This window comes from Aquarana catesbeiana, linkage group LG02, assembly GCF_042186555.1.
Source record: "Aquarana catesbeiana isolate 2022-GZ linkage group LG02, ASM4218655v1, whole genome shotgun sequence".
Taxonomy (NCBI): Eukaryota; Metazoa; Chordata; class Amphibia; order Anura; family Ranidae; genus Aquarana; species Aquarana catesbeiana.
Window position 1 is genome coordinate 801,536,608 of NC_133325.1, and position 26,453 is coordinate 801,563,060.

The following is a 26,453-nucleotide window of genomic DNA, read 5'->3' on the forward strand; positions in this document are numbered from 1 at the left end:
AACAGAGGAGGGCTGGCAGTGGAGAGGACTTTCTGAAAGGGACAGTACTGGAGACACGTTGGGTACCTGCAGCAATCCTGTTTTAGGCCCCTTTCACACTTATATGACTTCAAAGTCGCACGGATTTGGGAGCAGTACTACTTTGCCACGTTTTTGGCATTAACAAATGAAAACATACAGTAGTTGGTATGAATCATAAGGGGGAACTCCATGCCAAGTTTTAAATAAAAAAACCGGCGTGGGTTCCCCCCCCAGGGGCATACCAGGCCCTTAGGTCTGGTATGGATCTAAGGGGAACCCCCTACGCCGAAAAATCGGCGTGGGGTCCCCCCCAAAATCCATACCAGACCCTTATCCGAGCACGCAGCCCAGCCGGTCAGGAATGGGGGTGGGGACGAGCGAGCGCCCCCCCCTCCCGGACCGTACCAGGCCGCATGCCCTCAACATGGGGGGGTGGTTGCTTTGGGGCATGGGGGGCGCAGTGCGGCCCCCCCACCCCAAAGCACCTTGTCCCCATGTTGATGAGGACAAGGGCCTCTTCCCGACAACCCTGGCCGTTGGTTGTCGGGGTCTGCGGGCGGGGGGCTTATCGGAATCTGGGAGCCCCCTTTAATAAGGGGGCCCCCAGATCCCGGCCCCCCACCCTATGTGAAAGTATGGGATACATGGTACCCCTACCCATTCACCTAGGGAAAAAAGCGTCAATAAAAAACACAGTACACAGGTTTTTAAAATAATTTATTAGGCAGCTCCGGGGTCTTCTTCCGACTTCGGGGGTCCTCTTCCGACTTCGGGGGTCTCTCCGCCGTCTCCTCCCGGTGTCCGCATCTTCTGCCGGCTCCTCCGCTATCTTCTGCAGCTCAATTGCTAGCGGTGGTCCGGACTTCTGCCTTCTTTTCTTCCAGAGATGTTGACACGACGCTCTCTCCAGCCAGAATGGTCTCTGTGGGCTTCGCAAGGGACTTATATAGGCGGTGGCCCCGCCCCCTAATGAGGTCACTGTCCCGGGGCATGCTGGGACTGTGCCGTCATAAGGGGGCGTGGTCATCACCCGGTGACCACGCCTCCTAAAACGTCACAGACCCAGCATGCCCAGGGACTGTGACGTCATAAGGGGGCGGGGTCACCGCCTATATAAGTCCCTTGCGGAGCGCACACAGACCATTCTGGCTGGAGAGAGCGTCGTGTCAACATCTCTGGAAGAAAAGAAGAAGGCAGAAGTCCGGACCACCGCTAGCAATTGAGCTGCAGAAGATAGCGGAGGAGCCGGCAGAAGATGCGGACACCGGGAGGAGACGGCGGAGAGACCCCCGAAGTCGGAAGAGGACCCCCGAAGTCGGAAGAAGACCCCGGAGCTGCCTAATAAATTATTTTAAAAACCTGTGTACTGTGTTTTTTATTGACGCTTTTTTCCCTAGGTGAATGGGTAGGGGTACCATGTACCCCATACTTATTCACATAGGGTGGGGGGCCGGGATCTGGGGACCCCCTTATTAAAGGGGGCTCCCAGATTCCGATAAGCCCCCCGCCCGCAGACCCCGACAACCAACGGCCAGGGTTGTCGGGAAGAGGCCCTTGTCCTCATCAACATGGGGACAAGGTGCTTTGGGGTGGGGGGGCCCGCAGGGTGCCCCCCATGCCCCAAAGCACCCACCCCCCCATGTTGAGGGCATGCGGCCTGGTACGGTCCAGGAGGGGGGGGGGCGCTCGCTCGTCCCCACCCCCATTCCTGACCGGCCGGGCTGCGTGCTCGGATAAGGGTCTGGTATGGATTTTGGGGGGGACCCCACACCGATTTTTCGGCGTAGGGGGTTCCCCTTAGATCCATACCAGACCTAAGGGCCTGGTATGCCCCTGGGGGGGGAACCCACGCCGGTTTTTTTATTTAAAACTTGGCATGGAGTTCCCCCTCTGGATTCATACCAGACAGCTGTCAGCACTGCCTGTCGCTCAGGAAAGGAAAGAAAAGTTTTCCTTTCCCGATCAGCGAGCCAGGCTTGTGCTTACAAAGTCGTGCTGAAGTCGTGTCTATATTATTCAGGCACGACTTGCATGCTACTTCAGGGTTTAACATTGAGGTCTATGGAGTACAACTCGCATAGAAGTTGGACCAAAGTAGTGCAGGGACTACTTTCAAGTCGGCACGACTTAAAGTCGTGCCAATATGAATGGTAGTCATTGAAAATCATGGAGAATGACTTGTCATACAATTTTGCAGTACAAAATCGTGGGACAAGTCGTATAAGTGTGAAAGGGGCCTTATTCTTAAAATGAGTGGTCAACGTATTTAAACAAAATGTAAATCTGGAGCTCTTTTGTAACGTTAAGTTTCTTTTATTTTTAGATTTAAATGCAGCGGAGTCAACATGTACCTCCATTCACATTGATGGGAAGAAGCGTCTGAAGTGTATCAATATTGGTGTGTTCAGGAATCCCTGGGTCAGGTGGTATGATGAGCAGCTCACGGATCTGTCCGAACATGGAACACGTAAGATAACTGATATCAGTAATGGCCGGAAGATGGTGGAGTCCGTGCTGAACTTGGATGTGGAAGCAAATAAACCGTACTTCTGTCTGGTGAAAGAGGGGAGACTGAAGAGGACCGCACGAGCTGTGCTATCAGGTATTATCACCTAACAAAGTCTAATGTAATGGGGGAATTAGAACAAAGAAGCAGAGAGAAAGACCAGAGGGGCAACAAGAAGACCCAAGCACAGCCAGCACAGATATGAAAGTGTATCTCAAGGAAACATTTTTTTGTTTTGGCTTTGGATAGAGGGGGATGGGTTAAGCTTTCTTTTTTTTTTCCTATCTGTGTTTCCATTGGGAAGATTCACCCCTTTCTTTGTAATGGCATAGCTGCCAACTGTCCCGAATTTCCCGGGACATTCCCGGGACTTGGACTTCATTCCCGGATTTGTGGCGTCCCGGAAAATGTCCCGAAAAATTCGGTTCCGGTTTTTGAAACCGCCGCCGCCGCCGCCGCTAGAGGTCGGCGGCCGGCGGAGACATTGTCTCCGCCGGCCGCCATTTTGTTGGAGTTCAGGAAGACGGCTGGGGGGGGGGCTAGACGAAGCTTCTGCGTCGCCGCCCACCCCCTGCCCCGCTCCGCCTCGGCCCGCCCCGCTCCGCCTCGGCCTGCCTCGGCCCGCCCCGCTCCGCTCCGCCTCGCCCCGCCTCGGCCCGCCCCGCCTCGGCCCGCTCCGCCTCGCCCCGCCTACCCCCCGCCCCGCTGCCAGTCTGTTATGGAAAGGGGCGGGGGTTCTAGGTGGGGGGTGAGCGCGCGCACCGCTGTGGGACACGATGTGAGTGGGGGGGGGCACAGGGGACACCTGATGTGAGTGGGGGGGGCACTGGGGACACCTGATGTGAGTGGGGGGGGGGCATTGGGGACACCTGATGTGAGTGGGGGGGGCACTGGGGACACCTGATGTGAGGGGGGGGGCACTGGGGACACCTGATGTGAGGGGGGGGGCACTGGGGACACCTGATGTGAGGGGGGGACACCTGATGTGAGGGGGGGGCACTGGGGACACCTGATGTGAGTGGGGGGGCACTGGGGACACCTGATGTGAGGGGGGGAGGGCACTGGGGACACCTGATGTGAGGGGGGGACACCTGATGTGAGTGGGGGGGGGCACTGGGGACACCTGATGTGAGTGGGGGACACCTGATGTGAGTGGGGGGGGCACTGGGGACACCTGATGTGAGTGGGGGGGGCACTGGGGACACCTGATGTGAGTGGGGGGGGCACTGGGGACACCTGATGTGAGGGGGGGGCACTGGGGACACCTGATGTGAGTGGGGGGGGCACTGGGGACACCTGATGTGAGTGGGGGGGCACTGGGGACACCTGATGTGAGGGGGGGGGCACTGGGGACACCTGATGTGAGGCGGGGGCACTGGGGACACCTGATGTGAGGGGGAGCTCCGCCGGGGACTCCTGATGTGAGGGGGGGCACTGGGGACACCTGATGTGAGGGGGAGCTCCGCCGGGGACTCCTGATGTGAGGGGGGGCTCCGCCGGGGACTCCTGATGTGAGGGGGGGCTCCGCCGGGGACTCCTGATGTGAGGGGGGGCTCCGCCGGGGACTCCTGATGTGAGGGGGGGCTCCGCCGGGGACTCCTGGTGTGAGGGGGGCTCCGCTGGGGACTTCTGATGTGAGGGGGGCTCCGCCGGGGACTCCTGGTGTGAGGGGGGCTCCGCCGGGGACTCCTGGTGTGAGGGGGGCTCCGCCGGGGACTCCTGGTGTGAGGGGGGCTCCGCCGGGGACTCCTGGTGTGAGGGGGGGCTCCGCCGGGGACTCCTGGTGTGAGGGGGGCTCCACTGGGGACTTCTGATGTGAGGGGGGCTCCGCCGGGGACTCCTGGTGTGAGGGGGGCTCCGCCGGGGACTCCTGGTGTGAGGGGGGGCTCCGCCGGGGACACCTGATGTGAGGGGGGGCTCCGCCGGGGACTCCTGATGTGAGGGGGGCTCCGCTGGGGACTCTTGATGTGAGGGGGGCTCCGCTGGGGACTTCTGATGTGAGGGGGGCTCCGCCGGGGACTCCTGGTGTGAGGGGGGCTCCGCTGGGGGCACCTGATGCAAGGACGGACTCTGCTCGGACATCTGAAGCAAGGACGGACGGCTGGTGGCAGGCGACGTGGCAGGTGACACGCTCAGGGATCCCACTGATTCTGCATTATGGTGAGTTGAATGATTTCATTTTATATTACAATGTAATAATAGAAATAATGCGCTTCAATCATCCTGACACCATAACAACCATGGTGCCGGGATGATTGAAGCATTAACACCAGGTGTTTGGAGTATCTTTATCTGCTGATTGTTAAACTTTCTAGAATACACATATTTTTATTGTGTAGGATCTGGGGCTGCTGTCCCGTCATTTCCCTCTCTCTCCCCCTCTCCCCCCCTCTCCATCCCTCATTCATTTCAGACTCTAACCACACCCTCTAGAGCCACGCCCATTTAAGCCACGCCCACAATTTCGCGTAAACCACGCCCATTTTTCGGCGCGGCGCGCGAGCACTTGTCTGTTTTTGATAGGCCACGCCTGCTGGTGAATGCCCCGCCCCCTAATTATTGGACAGCTCCGCCTACAGCCACAAAAGTGTCCCACATTTTTTTTTTACAATGTTGGCAACTATGTAATGGTGACCATTGTCAACAAAAAAGAAAGTGAGGGGAAATCCAAAATGTTAGAGTTGTCCCCAGAACAAGAGAAGAGGGGTGCTTGTAACAGGGCCAACTGTCCAAGAGACAAAATTCCCATCACTAACTTTGTTCTAACTAGAGTTGCACCGATACCAATACTAGTATCGGTATTGTGCCGATACCAAGCATTTGCATGAGTACTTGTACTCGTGCAAATGCTCTGATGTCTGACCCGATTATTAGACAGCCTCAGGGGTGATCAGTGCGGCGGTGGGTGGAGTTACTGTACGTGCACCGATCTCCCTGTACAGCTTTTCTGACAGTCGCTTTTCCTCCTCTCCCTCTTGCGGCTGTCAGGGAGATTGGTGCTTGTAACTGCCCCCGCCTCTGCACCGATCACTGCCGGCTGTCCCCCTCTGGGTCCCCCTGTGTCCTGCCTGGCTCTCTATGTCCTCCTCCAGGTCCCGATCCGGTTTATCCTCGGGGTCCCCCTCTGTGTCATCCTCCGGGTCCTCCTGCATCCTTTCTGGCTCTCCAGATCCCCCTGCGTCCTTTGCGGCTCTCCGGCTCCTCCTCCGGTCCATCTATGTCCTCCTTTGGTCCCCCTTGTCATCCTCTTGGTCCCCCTGTGGCTCTCTGGCTCCTCCACCAGTCTCCCCCTGCCCCGGATCTTTCAGGATGGAGAGTGGAGGAAGGAGCCGCTAAATCTGTCGAGTGATCACTGCCTCTGTCCATTCATCGTAACTGAAACATCGTAACCTGTGTTTACGATGCTTCAGTTTATGAATAGAGAGAGGAGCCGCTGTCTCCTGTGCATTCATTTTCAGTAATGGACTTGTGAATACGTGTCCTCAGTCCCTTTCCCTGCCTTAAAGGGGAAATGTCAGGGGTCTGGACCCCTGATATCTCACTGCACACACACACACACACACACACACACACACACACACACACACACACACACACACACACACACACACACACACACAGCGCTGAAAAAAGTAAATAAACTTTTTTTTAAAAATACCTCAAAGTTAAAATGTAAAAAAAATATATAAAAAAAATAAAATAAAAATAAAAACACTGATACAAAAAAAAAGAAAGCATTGTAAAAAAAAATAACACAAAAATATTAAATTGTAAAAAATAATTAAAAAAAATAAATTGTAAATAATAAAATTGTAGGAAAAAAAAACAAACTAACTACTGACACACGTGCCAATGTCACATGACATTGAAAAAAGAATCAGTAATCGGTATCGGCGGATACTGGAAAAAAGTATCTATTTGTTTTTTGTCTTAAAGTGGTATTGGTGCAACCCTAGTGTCATGAGTCTGCAGTAATGTTCATGCCTGTCTGCTTACCTCTCTGTTCAGCTTAGAGACCTGTACCTGTTCACCTGTATGCTTAAGTAATCTCTCCTCTAGCATGGCTCCACCCCAGCCTCTAACAGGGAACAATATAATAACCTGTGCACTGCAGCTTAGCCTTGCTGATCAATATTGTGTGTTTGGCTTCCTGTGTGTCCTTATTATCTCCACACCAGTTCCAGGGTCGCCACACCAGTGTAAGCCAACTACAGTGTCCCTGATTGTCGCCACACCTGTCCCAGTGTCATCAGACCAGTATTTGCCTGCAACAGTGGTCCTTATGGTCACCAGACCAGTGTAAGCCAGCAATGGTGTCCCTGATTGTTGTCACACCAGTTCCAGTGTCACCAGACCAGTGCATCCCAGCAACAATGGTCCTTCTTACCTCTACACAAGTCCCAGTGTCACCACACCAGTGTAAGCCAGCTACAGTGTCCCTGATTGTCACCACACCTGTCCCAGTGTCACCAGACCAGTATATGCCAGCAACAGTGGTCCTTAGTGTCACCACACCAGTGTAAGCCAGCAACGATGTCCCTGATTATTGCCACACTGTCCCAGTGTCACCACACCAGTGTAAGCCAGCAACGATGTCCCTGATTATTGCCACACTGTCCCAGTGTCACCACACCAGTGTAAGCCAGCAATGGTGTCCCTGATTGTCGCCACACCTGTCCCAGTGTCACCACACCAGTGTAAGCCAGCAATGGTGTCCCTGATTGTCGCCACACCTGTCCCAGTGTCACCACACCAGTGTAAGCCAGCAATGGTGTCCCTGATTGTCACCACACCTGTCCCAGTGTCACCGGACCAGTATATGCCTGCAACAATGGTCCTTATTGTCACACCAGTGTTAGCCAATAGCCAACAACGGTGTCTTTGATTGCCTCCCCACCTGTCCCAGTGCCACCAACCCAACAGTGTAAGCCAGCTACATTGTCCCTGATTGTTGTCACATCAGTCCCCAAGCCACCAGACCAGTGTAAGTCAGCGAGAGTGTTCCCGATTGCCGCTACACAAGTCCCAGTGTCACCAGAGCAATGCAGCAAGCAACAGTGTTCCTGATCACTGCCACACCAGTGTAGTGTTGCCTCCGTCTGCTGCCTGTACTAACCCTGACCTGTTTATTGACAACGTTTCTGCCTGCCGCCTGGACCGATCCTGGACACTTTTTTTATTCACACTTTTGGATGTGGGAGCTTCTTGATGGACACTTTGTAGTTTGTAATTGTCACTTTTTGCACTTGTAAAAATACACCTCTATCAATTGAATATATTGACTTGTATGTGATTCTTTGAGTAGCTGCTGCATGGGATTTGCACAGTACAAGTGTGCAGTGTGTTTGGGCTCAGATCAGATTTCTGGTGGGAATTACTCAGGTTGGGAAGGTGGGAATTATTATCAGAGTGATACATTGTAGAAGATAACTATAAATATTTAAAAATAACACATTTTCACAGAACAAGACTCCTTCTTCAGTTACATTGACAGATAAAATGCTGAAATGGCAAAAGTACAACTTGTAAAAGATAACACTGTTTTTTTTTTTACAATTTCTTTGTTGACTTCCGTTGCGGAATCTCAGTTCCACTCCCTCATATTTAAAGGGTATCACGGGTACTCACCGAGGCCGAGATGCTGGGAGTGGCTTCCCTTGCGGCTGAGCGCACCACACCCCTGGTAGTGGTACAGAGGGTGTAGGGCACAGAGAGGCACGGGTCGCCTGCAGGCAGGAAGCTTCTTGAGAGGAGGACTTCAGTCACGCAGAGATGAGAGCAACGGTGGCTCTGACCCAGAGCTGGAGACGAAGACCCGGCCGGGGTTCTAACCCGCAAACACAATGGGAGCTGGGATAAGTGCAGGAGATCAGGCACTGAGAACCCAGTAGTGGAGAGTCTATGATGCAGACCGATAACTTAATACTGGAGACTGGTAGATAAGGAAGTCCTTGAAGCAGGCCGAGGGTCAAACACAGCAGATGGTAAGTAGAGGAATCCTGAAGGCAAGCCAGCGGTAGGGGATTGGAGATGTCAGCAGAGAAGTCCGTTTAGACAAGCCGGGGTCATACACGAGAAGGCAGGAGAATCCGGAGACAGGCAGAGGGTCAAACACTGGAAGCAGATCGTGGGAAAGTCCTTTAAACAAGCCGAGGTCAAAATGCTGGAGAGAGACAAGGTAGGTCAGGCAAATCCGGGTCAAACAGGTAAACACAAGAAGCAGGAATCAGGAACGGAACACTGGAAGCTGAAAGACAAACCAGCAATTAAACAGGGCAAAAGTCAGTCCTTATATAGGCCAGAAAGGGGGCGTGACGCTGACGAGCGAACGTTCGTACGCCATTACGCCGTTACGCCGTGTAGTGAACCCGTGTGTGCCGCTACTTTGCTAACGCGCATGCGCCGAAGCGCGGCTCCGCCGCGCAAACGCACAGGAACCTTCCGATGTTGACAGGCTCTTTTCTGACAGTGCCCCCCCCAAAGGGCAACCTCCGGGTGCCCAATCTGGCCAGTACTCCCGGATATTTCTTGTGGAATGTTTGTATTAACCGTGGGGCGTGTATATTGGAGGAGGGTTCCCAAGAATTATCTTCTGGGGGGTACCCCTTCCACTTGACCAGGTACTGGATATGACCCCCCCTCCTTCTACAGTCCATTATAGCCTCAACCTCGAATTCATCTTCGCCTTCAATATTAATTGGAGGAGGTGGCAACTTCTCCCTTCCTGGAAAAGAACTGGGAGTTACTGGTTTCAAAAGGGAAGTATGGAAGACAGGATGAATTCTGTAAGAGCTGGGTAAAGAGAGTTCAAAGGCCACGGGGTTCACTACTCTCTTTATCTTGAAGGGACCAATAAACCTTGGGCCTAATTTGCGTGAAGGACAAGAAAGTTTGAGGTTTGTTGCAGATAGCCAGACTTCATCCCCAATCTTAAAAATTGGGTTGCTCCTCCTCCCCCTGTCATAGTATTTCTTGTAGCTGTCCTGAGCCTTCTTCATAGTTTCCTGAATTATTTGAAAATTGGCTTGAATGGAATTTATTCGGTCTTGCACCGCGGGAACTGATACTTCTGAAAAAGAATTAGGCAAAAAAGAGGGGTGAAATCCATAATTAGCCCAGAAAGGAGTTTGATTGGTTGCTGTATGTATGGAATTATTATAGGCAAATTCTGCACAGGGGAGGAGTGAAACCCAGTTGTCTTGAGAGCACGAGCAGAAACAGCGCAGATATTGTTCCAGCGTTTGGTTCGTCCTCTCTGTTTGGCCATTACTTTGAGGATGATATGCTGAGGATAGGCATACCTTGATTTCCAGGGATTTACAAAGGTCTCTCCAAAATTTTGAGGTGAACTGGACTCCTCTGTCAGACACAATGCTAACGGGTACTCCATGTAGCCTAACCACTTCCTTGATGAATATATCCGCGGTATCTGAGGCAGAGGGTGTGCCCTTCATGGGTAAGAAGTGGGCCATTTTCGAAAGGCGGTCGACCACTACCAGAATGGTGGAGAATCCTTCAGCAGGTGGTAGGTCAACGATAAAGTCCATAGCCACTTCCTTCCAGGGTTGCTCTGGAATGGGTAATGGTCTTAATAGACCCCAGGCTTTTGCATTGGATCCCTTGCTGCGCTGGCAAATAATACAAGAGTTTACGTAGTTCTTACAGTCCTGACTCCACCCTGGCCACCAGAAGGAACGATGTATTAGTTCCGAGGTCTTTTGTACCCCAAAATGTCCTGCAAATTTGTTATCATGAAATGTCTTTAGTACCAAGGGTCTTACTTGCGCTGGAACAAATATTTTGTTTTGGGCCCATAGTAAACCATCCTGTTTCCTCAGTGTGGGTACTTCAGGGTTTAAGCATTGGCTGGAGGCCTGTTCAATGGCAGTTCTTAGATCTGGCTGGATTGAACAAAGAAAATTCTGTGAGGATAGAATAGTACCAGGTTCTGCTGTTTGAGAGGTTTCTGGGAACATTCGAGATAGGGCGTCCGCTTTCCCATTCTTGGAACCAGGCCGATAGGAAATGTGAAAGTTGAACCTGGAGAAGAACAAAGCCCAGCGGGCTTGCCGGGGTCTGAGGCGTTTTGCTGTTCTGAGGTACTCCAGGTTCTTGTGATCTGTGAAGATCATAATGGGGTGAGAAGCGCCCTCCAAAAGATATCTCCACTCCTCAAGAGCAAATTTGATGGCCAGTAGTTCACGCTCCCCCACGTCATAGTTCCTTTCCGGCGGGGACAGTTTCCGGGAGGCAAATGCCACAGGATGAAGAAGGGCCTTCTGGCCTCGTCTTTGGGATAGAATTGCTCCTAAAGCGGATTCTGAGGCGTCTACTTCCAACACATAGGGAAAAGCGGGGTCTGGATGCAGTAGTACCGGGGCAGAAGTAAATAGATTCTTCAGTTTATCAAATGCTTCCTGAGTTTCTGAGGACCACTGGAATCGACTTTGCTGGCGAGTCAGTTGGGTTATGGGAGAAATGATCGATGAAAATCCTTTTATGAACCTGCGATAAAAGTTGGCAAAGCCCACAAATCGTTGGACCCCCTTTTTGTCTGTAGGGGCTGGCCATTCTTGGATAGACTTCACTTTCTGAGGATCCATTGAGACCCCTTCAGTGGAGATAATGAACCCTAGGAATTGGACTACTGTTTTTTCAAATTCGCATTTCTCTCCCTTTAGGTAAAGTCCGTGCTTCCTGAGGATCGTGAGTACCTTCTTCACATGGACCTGGTGTTGCTCAATGGTTGTAGAGAAAATCAGAATATCGTCAAGGTAAACAATCACAAAGTCATCTAAGTATTCACGAAAAATATCATTTACTAGGTGTTGGAATGTAGCTGGGGCATTGCACAGACCGAATGGCATCACTAGATATTCAAAATGTCCGAACCTAGACCTAAAAGCCGTTTTCCACTCATCCCCTGGGCGTATCCGCACCAAGTTGTAGGCGCCCCTTAGGTCAAGTTTAGAGAAAACTCGTGCGGTTCGAAACCGTTGGAACAGTTCTGGGATGAGGGGAAGTGGATAACGGTTCTTGATGGTGATCTTGTTGATCTCCCTGTAGTCCACACAAGGCCTTAAAGTACCATCTTTTTTTTCAACGAAGAAAATCCCTGCTCCAGCCGGAGAAGAGGAAGGACGAATGAATCCCTTTTCAAGGTTTTCGTTGATGTAGGACCGCAGAGCCTCCAACTCCTTTTCTGATAGAGGGAATATACGACCAAAAGGAATCTCGGAACCAGGTAAGAGATCAATGGGACAGTCGTATGGTCGGTGAGGAGGCAAACTGTCAGCTCTCCTTTTGTCAAAAATGTCCATGAATTCATGGTAGGCTGCAGGGACGTGCTGAAGGTGATCAGGAACTGGCTGGACAGTTAGACAGGAAGCTGTGCAGACAGGACCAGAGGTGAAGCAGTGCTGGGAGCAGTAAGCCGAAGAGAAGGAGATCTTCTTCTCACTCCAATTGATATGGGGGTTGTGAGCTTGCAGCCATGGAAGTCCCAGGATGATAGGGAACATGGGGGAGCAGATGATGTCAAAGCACAGAAATTCTTGATGTCCAGAATCTGTGATGGTGAGAATGGGTTTAGTTTCTTGGGTAACAGGCCCGGAACAGGGGGATGATCCATCGGCCAGGTGGATTTGGAGCCTTTGTCTTTTATTTTGCAGAGGGATGCGTAAACTTCGAGATAGGGATGTATCCAGGAAGCAGCTGCAGGCGCCAGAATCAATAATGGCTGGTAGCCGGATCTCCTCGCCTGCCACCTGTAGGGAGACAGGAAGGACAAGATGAGTTGTACTTGAACCATTGACTTGAAAGTTCATAGCTGTTTGTAATTGGGACTTACTGGGTCTTATAGGACAGTTGCGCAAAAAGTGGCCTGACCCTCCACAGTATAGGCAGAGATTGGCCTCCCGCCGGCGTTGTTTCTCATCAGGTGTAAGTGGAGCCCGGATCAGTCCCAGTTGCATTGGCTCGCTCTCCAAGGTAGAGGAGGAAGGGACTGCAGGAAGGGGATGACCTGTGGGGACCCTGGGTAGCATCCATGTAGGCCGAGGAGATTGAAGACGTTCAGAACGTCGTTCCCGTAGACGTCGGTCTAGTTTTATGGCTAGCTGGATCAACTCCTCCAGGGTGGAAGGAGAATCCACACGTGCCAATTCGTCTTTGAGAGTCTCTGAGAGTCCCTGGCGGTACTGGTATTTGAGAGCCGCCTCATTCCATCCAGTGTCCCCTGACCATTTTCGAAATTCGACCGTATAGTCCTCCACCGGTCTTTTTCCCTGGACTAAGGTATGTAAGATGGACTCGGCCGTGGCTATGCGTTGGGGATCATCATATAATCTTCCCATAGATTCAAAGAAGGTTTCCACGGAGTTTAGTAAGGGACTTTTCTGCTCCAGGAGGTTGTGAGCCCAAGCTTGGGGTTCTTCGGACAACAAGGAAATGATGAACCCTACTTTTACTGTCTCAGAGCTGAAAGTCTTAGGTTGGAGAGCCAGGTATAACAAGCAGGCGTTTTTAAATACTCTAAACCTCTTCCGATTTCCGGAAAATCGTTCGGGTGTGGGCACCCTAGGTTCGGGGAGAGTCATAACAACTGCAGGAGCTGTGCTGGAGTGATCTTGTGAAGAGCTGGCCCCACTGGGGGATGTGGAAGTTGCATCCCCGGGAGATAAGATTAGGTGCTGGAGACGACCTTCTAGTTGGAAATAGCCATCTTGTAGCCTCTGGACTGCTTGCGTAAGGGTCGTTACCTGCTGGCATAGAGCTTCGAGAGGGGAACCCACTCTGTCGGCCTCAGACATCTGGCTGGTTTGTACTATCACGGGTACTCACCGAGGCCGAGATGCTGGGAGTGGCTTCCCTTGCGGCTGAGCGCACCACACCCCTGGTAGTGGTACAGAGGGTGTAGGGCACAGAGAGGCACGGGTCGCCTGCAGGCAGGAAGCTTCTTGAGAGGAGGACTTCAGTCACGCAGAGATGAGAGCAACGGTGGCTCTGACCCAGAGCTGGAGACGAAGACCCGGCCGGGGTTCTAACCCGCAAACACAATGGGAGCTGGGATAAGTGCAGGAGATCAGGCACTGAGAACCCAGTAGTGGAGAGTCTATGATGCAGACCGATAACTTAATACTGGAGACTGGTAGATAAGGAAGTCCTTGAAGCAGGCCGAGGGTCAAACACAGCAGATGGTAAGTAGAGGAATCCTGAAGGCAAGCCAGCGGTAGGGGATTGGAGATGTCAGCAGAGAAGTCCGTTTAGACAAGCCGGGGTCATACACGAGAAGGCAGGAGAATCCGGAGACAGGCAGAGGGTCAAACACTGGAAGCAGATCGTGGGAAAGTCCTTTAAACAAGCCGAGGTCAAAATGCTGGAGAGAGACAAGGTAGGTCAGGCAAATCCGGGTCAAACAGGTAAACACAAGAAGCAGGAATCAGGAACGGAACACTGGAAGCTGAAAGACAAACCAGCAATTAAACAGGGCAAAAGTCAGTCCTTATATAGGCCAGAAAGGGGGCGTGACGCTGACGAGCGAACGTTCGTACGCCATTACGCCGTTACGCCGTGTAGTGAACCCGTGTGTGCCGCTACTTTGCTAACGCGCATGCGCCGAAGCGCGGCTCCGCCGCGCAAACGCACAGGAACCTTCCGATGTTGACAGGCTCTTTTCTGACAAAGGGGTTGTAAACCCTCATTTTTATTTTTAAAACAAACATATCATACTTACCTCCACTGTGCAGTTCGTTTTGCACAGAGTGGCCCCGATCCTCCTCTCCTGGGGTCCCTCAGCGGCGCTCCTGGCTCCTCCCCATATCGAGTGTCCACGTTGGAGAAGCGCTCTCCTTGGCGGACACCCGTGCCGCATCTGTGTCCATTCACACAGAATGCAGGACTCGGCCCCGCCCCCCTGGTGCCGCATCATTGTATTTGATTGACAGCAGCGGGAGGCAATGGCTGCACTGCTATCAATCTATCCAATCAGGACACGAGACACCAGCTAAAGCTGGTGTGCTCGTTCCCGGCCGGAGAAGGATCGGGGTCAGGTAAGTAAAAAAGGGGCTCGGGGGGGGGGGGGGTCTGCAGCACCACACAAGGTTTTTCACCTTGAAGTGGTTGTATACCCAAATTATTAACTTTTACCCACAAGTATGCCAATAATAAGGCTTACCTGTAGGTAAAATGAATATCTCCTAAACCTGTATAGTTTAGAAGATATTCACTTTGCATGCAGATGCTGTCGGACCTTGCCACGAAGAAAACTCCTGCGTGCATACGCGGGAGTGACGTCATCGCGGCTCCAGCCACTCACCGTGCGAACCCGGAAAACACGCCGAGGGCAAAATGTCAGCTCCCTCGGCATGGACCGGGTGAGATACCGACGCCTCATTCTATAGTAAGTATTTTATAATAAGCTAGTATGCGCTGCATACTAGCTCATTATGCCCTTTGCCTTACAGGTTTTTGCCTTACAGGTTACCGCTTTAATGCATAGAATGCAAACCATGAGGGTTTACAACCGCTTTAAGATGAGCAATCTGCTAAAAAACAAGATGTGATACTTTACCACAAAGAAGAACTTGTAAAATAAAACCACTTTCCTTATTTTTACTGTAAACAAGGTGGTAAACAGGGAAGTTTCATTAGATGTATACACTATATTACCAAAAGTATTGGAACATCTGCCTTTACACACACATGAACTTTAATCACTTGCCGGCCACCATATAGCAGAATGACGGCGGCAAAGTGGTTTCAATACCCTGACTGGGCGTTATATGACGTCCTCAGGATATTAAGCCGCTGCGCGCCCCCCGGGGGTGGCCATCACGAGGATCGTTGTTGTGGTGTGTCAGTCCGATCTAGGCAAAGAGTCTCTGAGGGAGACTCTTTACCACGTTATCAGCCATGTCCAATCACGGCTGATCACGATGTAGATAGGAAGAGCCAGTGATCGGCTTTTCCTCACTCGCGTCTGACAGACGCGAGTAGAGGAGAGCCGATCGGCGGCTCTCCTGACAGGGGGGGTCTGTGCTGATTGTTTATCAGTACAGCCCCCCCCTCGGATCCCGCCCATCCACACTGGACCACCAAGTATGCCCCCCTAGACCCCCAGGGAAATACTAATTTGTGCCCAGGCAGCTACCAATCAATGCCCAGGCAGCTGCCAATCAGTGCCCACTCACAATGCCTACCATTGCCAGTGCCACCAGGGATGCCTATCAGTGCCTCATATCAGTGCCGCGTATCAGTGCCCATCAGTGCCATGTATCAATGCCCATCAGTGCCCAGCAGTGCCGCCTATCAGTGCCCAGGAGTGCCGCCTATCAGTGCCACCCATAAGAACCCATCTTTGCAGCCTTTCAGTGCCCATCAGTGTCACCTATCAGTGCCCACCAGTACCACCCATGAGTGCTCATCAGTGCCGCCTATCAATGCCCATCAGTGCTGCACATCAGTGCCACCCATCAGTGCCACCTACCAGTGCCCATCAGTGCCCGCTCATTGGTGCCACCTCATCTGTGCGCCTTATTAGTGCCCATCAGTGAAGGAGAAAACTTACTTATTTACAAAATTTTATAACAGAAACAAAAGCAAAACTTTTTTCTTTTTTCAAAATTTTCGGTCTTTTTTTATTTGTTTAGCAAAAAATAAAAAATTGCAGAGGTGATCAAATACCACCAAAAGAAAGCTCTGCTTGTGGGAACAAAATGATAAAAATTTAGTTGGGGTACAGTGTAGCATGACCGCGCAATTGTCATTCAAACTGCGACAGCGCTAAAAGCTGAAAATTGGTCTGGGCAGGAAGGTGTATAAGTGCCCGGTATTGAAGGGGTTAATGACATCCCAGTCTTAGTCCGTAGGGTTCAATATTGAGTTGGCTCCGCCCTTTGCAGCTATAACAGCTTCAACTCTTCTAGGAAGGCCGTCCACAAGGTTTAGGAGTGTGTCTATGGGAATGTTTGACCATTCTTCCAGAAGAGCATTTGTGAGGTCAGACACTGATGTTGGACGACAAGGCCTGGCTCACAGTCTTCGCTCTAATTCATCCCAAAGGTGTTCTATCAGGTTGAGGTCAGGACAGTCAAGTTCCTCCACCCCACCCCTGAGGTTCAGACACTGGGCGCTGTTGGATATACCATACGGTGTGTTCGCTGGTTTTCAGCCACACTGCAGCGGTATCCTTAGACAGGTAGCAGCTCCATTTGTGTGGGCTAGGTATTTCGTTCAGAGTTCTCCGCTTCCCATTTTGATTGGGGGATCACTGGGATGGCGTCTCCAGGCCGTGATTACGTTGACGCGTTTCGCAACGTCATGTCACGTAGCTTCAACTGGGCGTGGAAAGGGCGGGCATACGCCGCTCCCTTTTATTGCATCGAGGTGTAGCCGCCCCTCCTCACTCTGCTTTCTTCATGAATAAACTGACAGGGACAAGCTAAAAGACAAGCTCGGATATGTTTCTTCCGTGTATCTGTTATCAGACTATGCTTTCTGTATGGTATATCCAACCGCGCCCAGTGTCTGATCCTCCTTGGTGGACGAGGACGCAACGGAATTGCTCTGTTGGAAATACGAGAGACCCCGGCCAGTATCTCTGCATAGTGAAGGCAGTAACGTAAAAAAAACCATCACATACTTAGGCTTTTTGACCTTTTATAGACTCTTTTGCAATATATGAACTGCGCGGCCCAGGAACAGAACTAGATCCCGGGATAGCCTTATATGATTGGTTAAGAGCCAATGACAGCTATGCCTCAATGATGATTAAAAGGAAACTAGTGTCTGCACTACTCATCTTATCCTGATCAAGGTTAACTTTATCTGGCAGCTGTCATCAAGCACCGCATGATCGTTAACTGCTCCATATGTGAACTTAGTCTCCTAATGACTTTCGAACTTCACCTCAGCTGTATATTACCTCCGGGAATTGATACTTTTGATGAAATGTTTTTCGCATGCGCATGCAATTTCATAAGATGTATTTATTTCAGCTAACTCAAAAGGAATTAATTATCAGCAAAATTTGGAGACTTTATAGATATCAATTAGACAGGCAACTTTTTGTTTGGCAGCAAGTTTTTGGCAGCATCACCTTCATTGGCTTCTCCGCGAACCCTGGGGGCCACGCATGCATAGTTTCCCTCTGTATTTACTATGGTTTTTTAAATCTTTCCCTTATTGGCGGTTTTCCTGTAGGGTCTCAATGCATCCTTGGTAATACAGGCGCCTAGACCGTATTTGTTATTTGTGTGTTTATTGTTTGTTTTTTGTCCGTGTATTTGTTTGGTGCACCACACGTTTCTATGCATTTGGTGTGCCATCTCTTTGATGTCTAGCAAGACCAGCTTTAAATAGCTCTTTTTTGCTGAAGAATACTGTTTTACTGTTGTAGTTTTGATACTTTAATCAATTTTGGATTGATTTTTATCCACTCTCCCATTATTGCCCACTATAGCCTTAGTAGCCATCTTTTTTCCTGGGAGGTCTCCTGTCTTGCGATTCCCCTTGGAATATATTTTTTGTATGCTGTTTTTTGGTTACGGCATTAGCCTCATATACAGAGGAGTGGCGTTGGGTCAGTAATCACAACTACCTAGGTGGCGTGTGGTGGAAGTTTGGTCGCTTGGTTTGTTTTTGCTGCTATTGTGTACACAGTGCCTTGAAAAAGTATTCACACCCCTTGGAATTTTCCACATGTTGTCATGTTACATCAAAAAACGTAAATGTATTTTATTGGGATTTTATGTGATAGACCAACACAAAGTGGCACATAATTGTGAAGTGGAAGGAAAATGATAAATGAAACAAATAAATATGTGAAAAGTGTGGGGGGGCATTTATATGGCGCCCCCTGGAGTCAATACTTTGTAGAACCCCCTTTCTCTACAAGTCTTTTTGGGGATGTCTCTACCAGCTTTGCACATCTAGAGAGGACATTTTTTCCCATTCTTCTTCTTTGTAAAATATCTCAAGCTCGGTCAGATTGGATGGAGAGCGTCTGCGAACAGCAATTTTCAAGTCTGGCCACAGATTCTCAATGTGATTTAGGTCTGGACTGTGACTGGGCCATTCTAACACATGAATATGCTTTGATGTAAACCATTCCATTGTAGCTCTGGCTGGATGTTTCGGGTCGTTGTCCTGCTGGAAGGTGAACCTCCGCCCCGGTCTCAAGTCTTTTGCAGACTCTAACAGGTTTTCTTCTAAGATTGTCCTGTATTTGTCTCCATCCATCTTCCCATCAACTCTGACCAGCTTCCCTGTCCCTGCTGAAGAAAAGCATCCCCACCACATGATGCTGCCACCACCATGTTTCACAGTTTCACAGAAGGGATGGTGTTTTCAGGGTGATGTGCAGTGTTAGTTTTCTGCCACACATAGCGTTTTAAGTCAAAAAGTAACATTTTGGTCTCATCTGACCAGATCACCTTCTTCCACATGTTTGCTGTGTCCTCCACATGGCTTCTCACAAACTACAAACAGGACTTCTTATGACTTTCTTTCCCCAAAGTCTTTCTTCTTGTCACTCTTCCATAAAGGGCAGATTTGTGGAGAACACGACTAATAGTTGTCCTGTGGACAGATTCTCCCACCTGAGCTGTGGATCTCTGCAGCTCCTCCAGAGTTACCATGGACCTCTTGGCTCTTCTCTGATGAATGTTCTCCTTGCCCGGCCGGTCAGTTTAGGTGGACGGCCATGTCTTGGTAGGTTTGCAGTTGTGCCATACTCTTTCCATTTTCCGATGATGGATTGAACAGAGCTCCGTGAGATGTTCAAAGCTTGGGAGATATTTTTATAACCTAACCCTGCTTTATACTTCTCCACAACTTTATCCCTGACCTGTCTGGTGTGTTCCTTGGCCTTCATGATGCTGTTTGTTCTCTAAGGTTCTCTAACAAACCTCTGAGGGCTTCACAGAACGTCTGTATTTATATTGAGATTAAATGACACACAGGTGGACTCTATTTACTAATTAGGTGACTTCTGAAGGAAATTGGTTCCATTAGATTTTAGTTAGGGGTATCAGAGTAAAGGGGGCTGAATACAAATGTCCCCCCCCCCCCCCCAACACACACACACACACACACATTTCACATATTTTATTTGTAAAACATTTTGAAAATCATTTATCATTTTCCTTCCACTTCACAATTATGTGCCACTTTGTGTTGGTCTATCACATAAAATCCCAATAAAATACATTTACGTTTTTGGTTGTAACATGAGAAAATGTGGAAAATGTCAAGGGGTATGAATACTTTTTCAAGGCACTGTATGTAGATTGCATGGGGGTTTAAAGCGATCTTAAACCCAAAAGTAAGCTTGTATTATATTACAGCTTACCATTTTTTTTAACAATCAGGAGTGCTTTATTGAAGGAAAATATACAGTACAACATAACAGAATTACATTTGTCTAGTGAAGTGGATACAGTATATTACATTAACTTAGATACGTCACATGATGTTACCTCAGTGTCCACACAGGAATATAAACAGTTGTTTAAACAAGAGAAAGTACAGTAGTATAACATAAGATTCAGGAATTAGGTCCCATAAGAGAAGAGGGGGAGGAGGGTAGAGGGGGGTAAGGGGGGGGGAGTAGGGGTGAGGGAGGAAGAAGAGAGGGGGGAAGAAGGACCATATTCAGCTACATCCAGTTGATTAAAAGGAGGTCCATGGCAACCATACTTTATCAAATTTCCAAGGGCAACCACGACTAATATACGTCAACTTATAAAGAGGTAAGGCAGCATTGATTTTGTTTTCCCAAGAGGATACAGCAGGAGGGGCAGCAGAAGTCTATTTATGTAAGATTTCTTTTTTGGCATAAAATAGAAGATAGAAAAAAATAGAAATCAACAGCTTACTATGATGTGATCTTTGTTCATCTTCATGAATACCTAGCAAGGCCAATTCAGGTGTCCTGGAAACAGACAGCCCAAGACGGACATTTAATTACTCAAAGGTCCCCACCCAAAAGATGGACAGGGCTGGGCATTCCCAGAACATGTGTATATAGGTGCCCAGTTGCGTTCTACACCGGAGGCAGTGTGGGTCCCTATCAGGATATATTCTAGACATACGCACTGGGGTAAAATATACCCTGTGAAGAAATTGTTTGAGCAAGCTTGTCAGCTGCGGAGATAACCAGCCTGGGACCCTGTTCCTGACAGTCCTCCCAATCTTCCCGCTCTAGTGCCGGGATATCAGCCTTCCACATTTCCCAGAGTCTATCCATTTTGGGGGAGTCTGTGGGAAGCAGGGTACTATATAGAGTGGATAAGGGATTCCTAAGGTCGTCACAGGACAGGGGGTCCTCTACGGGGTCCAGTTGCAGAGCTGGGGGAGTAGGAAACTGGGCCCTAAATGCATGACAGAGTTGGTCATAATGGAAGTACATGCATCCAGGCAGGGTGTAAGTCCTGGTCAATTAGGGAAGTGTCAATAAAGTACCCATAGGCATAATATCTCTCACAGTTTTTTTCCCGAATCTCGCCCATACCTGGGGATCCGGAATTGTCCTAAAGTGGGGAAGATTAGGATTCCCCCAGAGGGGCTGGACCGGGGACCAGTGCACCACCTGGGAAAATCTGCGACGAGCCACAATCCATATTTTAATCGTTGCCCTAGTTGGAACAGGAAGATCCTCATATGCCCTTGTCCCTCTATAAACCAAATTTGTAGTGCCTGCAATGAGCCCAAGCAGGCCGCATCTATACAGACTGCAGCATTAGAGCGTTTAGCCTCGAACCCCCGGTATGCTGTAAACAGCATTGCAGCCCAATAGTAGACCCTAAGGTTTGGTAGGGCCAGGCCCCCCAGGTGTGTTGGTAAGTATAATGTGGATTTCGCCAATCTGGGGATGGACCCATTTCATATAAAGGAAATGATGCATTTGTCCACCTCCCGAAAGAAAGACGCCAGGATCCAGATCCGGCTGTTCCGGAAGAGGTAATTGAATTTGGGTAAAATTATCATGTTGATACAGCCTAGTAAATTCAATGGAAGCCCGGACCAGGATTGACATCTCTCCCTCAGGAGCCTGAGCAAGGGAAGTCTATTCAGGGCCTAGTATTGACTGGCATCCCTAGCCACCCGCATCCCAAGGTACTTGAACTCTGTGACCCATTGCAATGATGTAGGGCTGGGCATGGGCTGGGATCTGATTGTCTATTGGGAAAAGGACCGATTTTGACCAATTAATACGGATACCTGATAAGGATCCGGATTTGTTAAACAATTCTAGGGCAGAAGACAGGGATGGGCCAGCATCATGCAAGTAAAGCAGGGCGTCATCCGCATAGAGGGATATTTTTTCCTTCCAGGGTACCAACCCTCATCCCCTGCACCTCCAGAGACTCCCTGACCAGGATCGCCAGGGGTTCTAGAGCCAGGGCAAATAGACTGGGCGATAGGGGACACCCTTGGCGAGTACCTCTATGTAGTGGAAATGAGTCAGAGGTCCAATCATTCGTGCGCACTCTATCCTTAGGAGCTCTGTAAAGCAATTGTATCCAGCGTAGAAAATTAGGGCCAAAGCACTGCAACACCCCCCATAGATATACCCATTCTATTGAATCAAATGCCTTTTCGGCATCTAGGGAGGCAATCACCCGGGATCCAGCATTGTCATGAGTTAGAGACAAGTTTAAGAAGAGGCGCCTAATGTTTATGTCAGTGCCTTTGCCTGGCATAAATCCCGTCTGGGCAACATGGATCAGTGTGGATATTACCGAAGACAGGCAAGTGGCCAATATCTTCGCTAATATTTTTGCGTCTACATTGAGCAGTGAAATGGGTCTATACGATGCACAATCCTGCGGATCCTTACTGGGTTTGGGGATCAGGGCAATGATAGCCTCCTCTATGGACTCGGGCAAACCATCTGCCCCCGTGAGCCCAGAGAGGAGGTATTGGATTCTAGGGGCAAGGAGGTCTGCGTGAGTAGAACTCCATGGGCAGGCCGTTTGCACCCGGGGTCTTACCACTCTGTAGACCCCCAAATGCAGTTTGGACCTCCTCCAAGGAGATATCCTCATCTATTTGGGTCTTATGTTCCTCTGACAGGGTAGGGAAGGGGATATCATCCAGATACTACCGTAGTTCAGATGGGGAGAAGTGAGTCCTAGATGGGTAAACTTCTTGAAAGAACTCAAGGAACCTAGTACTGACATCCTCAGGAGAGGGATACTAATTGCCCTTGGGCATCCTGAACACTAGCTATATGTGTGGAAGCTATCTGACTCCTTGCCAGCCATGCCAACAGCCTGCCATTTTTGTTCAAATGCACAAATATTCTCTGTTTGGAGTACAGCATAGACTTTTGGGTCTGCTCAATATTATGTAGGGACAGATCCCTAAGGGTCCTCTGCCATGTCTTGTGGTTGGAGTCAGTGGGAGATTGTATATAGGCTGCCTCACACCTTGCAGTCTCCCCCCCCAGAGCCTCAAGAGACCGGGAGGCCTCTCTCTGCAGAGAGGAAATGCGGGAGATATATTCCCCTCTTATTCAAGCTTTGAATGTATCCCATACTGTAGTGACATCAGCAGATTACCCATTCAAGATCCAAAAATTACAAATGGCTTTCATCATTGGTTCCTGCAATCTTTCATCTATAGCCCAGAACCTGGACAGACGCCACAGTTTCAGCCCCGGGGTCCTTGCCAGGGAGATGGTAAGATGAATGGGAGCATGGTCTGAGATTCCTCGGGGTAAGTGCTTTGCCTCTCTTGTCCAGCATAATGCCCCGGAGGAGGCATAAGCCAGGTCTATGCGGGTCGACGGCGCCACGCACGCTACGTCACTTCTGGGTCACGCTGCTGGGATACACCTGCCATAATTTTGCGGATACGTTCCACTACATGGTATCTGTACCTGGACTTGTGGTTTATCTGGTACATTGTTGCTGGACCTAATTTTAATTTTATTTAATGTTTTATTTTGATTTTGATTTTTATTTTTGACATTTATATTTTGGAATTTTGTCAATAAATTTTACCTACTACACTATGGGAGCCTTATATTCCTTTTTCATGAGGGAGTCACTATGAACACAACCTAACCATCTACACGGAGACCGGAGACTATCTTGGGTGCCTTAAACAACTACAGTGGTGAGGAGATCATGGATGATATACTCATACGCTTTATGCCCCTTTGGGGTGATTGGACCTGGTGAGTGGGGACCCTTGAGGGGGAGCACAAAAGTCACCAAGAACGTTTGAAAGCACCCCAGTCACGGTTTTGTTTGAAAACTGAACAAGTTTTTTGTAGAAATTCATCACTTTATGGACTATGATCACTATATAATCCTGTCTGACGTTATGTTTATATGTTTGAATTGATATACAGAAGTGCAGTTTATGGTCTCGTTCAGTGCAAATCCACAATGCTATATGTTATTTTCTTTTTGAAGGCACACCACTATTAATTAGTTCTCTAGTTTTCACTTTTTCCAATAATAATAGCAACTATATGGTAACGTGCACGTTATTTTATTATGGTTTCTCTTATCATATAGAGAAGCTTATATTTTGGCACAACTAAATGGTGTTATTTCTAAACCTTCAATAGGGTATTTATTTAGTTTGCAACTATCACTTAATCAGGATATAGGAGGGACGCAATCACCAATTCAGTCAGCAGTTTACCCCCTCCTCCATATAGCTGCTTATCCCATATAATCCATTAGGGAGCGCCACACCCCATTGTAGATATATTTATGCGGGAAAGGGCCCGGCAGGAGGTGGAGTGACATGTGTACTCCCTTTCAGGAGGGTGGAAGTGTCGCCACACGTCTGTGAGAGTAAACGTATCTGCCCAGTTTTGTAAATCTGTGGGGGGGCGAGCTACTGCATGTAGTCTGTCCAGGTCCTGTGAGGGCACCAAGTTAAAATCACCAAGCATAAGGATTTCCTGAGTGTTGAAACCCATCACTGTCTGCATAATATCATATAGCAATTGTACATTTGCGGGGGGGATATAGGCCCACCAGAATAAGACGCTTATTATATATTAGGGCATGTATGATCACAAATCTACCCCCAGGATCTGTTTGGACATCCAATATCTGTAGTGGAAGGGACCTACGGATCAAAATGCTTACCCCCCTGGCATAATTAGAATAGGTTACGTGGTAGTGAGCTCCCGCCCATGCTCTCCGCCGGAGACCAAGTATCTGTGTACCAATCAAGTGGGTCTCTTGGAGGACACATATATGGGGATTATATTTCTGTAAATACTTCAAGATCAATGATCTTTTTATGGCTGAATTTAGGCCCTGGACGTTCCAGGAGATGATAGAAAGGTTAGCCATTATTTATTGGGTATATATAAATGGCCGTGATCCGCATGTCCCCCCACCTTCCCGGCTGGACACCAGGGGGTGTAAAATCAAGGCATCGTACATTTCTCATCAAGTGAGGCATCAGATCATATGATAAGGCAGTGTAATCATATTGCACATGCAAACTAACAGGACTCCAAAGGTAAGAAAGCAACTCCAGATATAACAATGTAACAACTAAAACCCCTAATGTCGGTGGCTAACCATGGACCGTGATGGCTGCTCGACAGCGGAGCTCCTGCATACTAGGACACACAGTGGCATGAATCAGCTTCCCAGGGAGCCAAATGAACACCCCAACAATGCGACTGACACCCTCCACACCCGGATTGCAATGTCCAGGAAACGAAAGGACAATAGGAAGCCGTACTTCACCCATCGGCAGCAAGGAGGTAGGAAGGATGGCACTGGCTCATCCTCTACCCCGAAACACACTCCACCACCCCATCCACCTCGTGCAGCAAAAATAGCGGTTCCCCTGTGAGCCCCCAATCCTATCCAAACACACCTCCATCTGCCAGCCCTGCTAAGGCCAGATTTAGGATGGCCCTGGATGCAGTCCGGTGATCGGGCATGAGGGAGATTCCAGGGAAGACACTAGGGAGCTACCTGACAGGATAGAGAAATTCCCTACCACAAACCAGCTTGTCATGGACACTGTACTGAAGGACATGCTGCTCTTGCTGCGGAGTACAATACAGGCTGACATGATGTTCTGCATGTAAAACTTCAATAAAGACATACAAGCGGTGGAATCAAGGGTGGACCATATTGAATGTAAAATGGGGGAATTTGCATCCACTATTAATGATTTAGTGGATGCCCATGATGAGCATGAGGATGAGATGGAGAGTATCAAGGCAAAAATGGCGGATATGGAAGACAGAAGCAGACGGAATAATCTGAAAATCAGAGGTACTCCCGAATCCATCCAACAGGGGGATCTGAAGGCCTATGCTACTACTCTATTCACAGAAATCATTCCTGATTTAACAGAGCTTGATGTCACTATAGACAGGATCCATTGCCTCCCCAAACCGTCCTACCTCCCCGAGGGATGTAATTATGCGATTACATTTCTACCACGCCAAGGAACAACTGATGGCGGCAATGCGTACAAAGGAGCACAACCCACCTCAATACCAACACCTACAGTTTTATGCGGACCTGTCACAGTACACTCTGAAAAAAATGTAGCACGGACCCCCGAAGGAGCTGCTGATTTATTTGGGCCTGTACTCTGCTTTATCCCCCCTTGAATATCTCAGTCCCCCTGACACAGCTGTGGTGTAATAGTGTGCAGTCAAACAGAAATCACAAAGGCAAGTTCACAATACTCAATATAATATACCTGTCTGTAGTTTCCTTACCCTCCTCTTGGCTGGTGATGTAGAGTAAAACACTCACACAGTTGTACTTAAATAATAACCGTATTTACTGTAGTTGTATAAAAGGGTTAAACTACAATGGTTGTACTGTCAGACCAACATAGTCTGACAGACAACTAAACTTTACAAAGGTACAATACAGGTGTATAATGTCTGAAATAATATATGAGAGGTATAACAAAG

The 26,453-nt window shown here is 49.2% G+C and overlaps 1 protein-coding gene across 3 annotated transcripts in view; it reads left to right on the forward strand.

Annotated features, from left to right (window-relative positions):
• Positions 1–26,453, forward strand: part of LOC141129483 (CD276 antigen-like) — a 493,387-nt gene that overhangs the window by 451,778 nt on the left and 15,156 nt on the right. For all 3 annotated transcript variants that reach the window (XM_073617540.1, XM_073617539.1, XM_073617538.1), the window contains exon 8: positions 2,345–2,623. In XM_073617540.1, the coding sequence (XP_073473641.1) occupies positions 2,345–2,623 (279 nt within the window). The remainder of the gene's footprint in view (positions 1–2,344; positions 2,624–26,453) is intronic.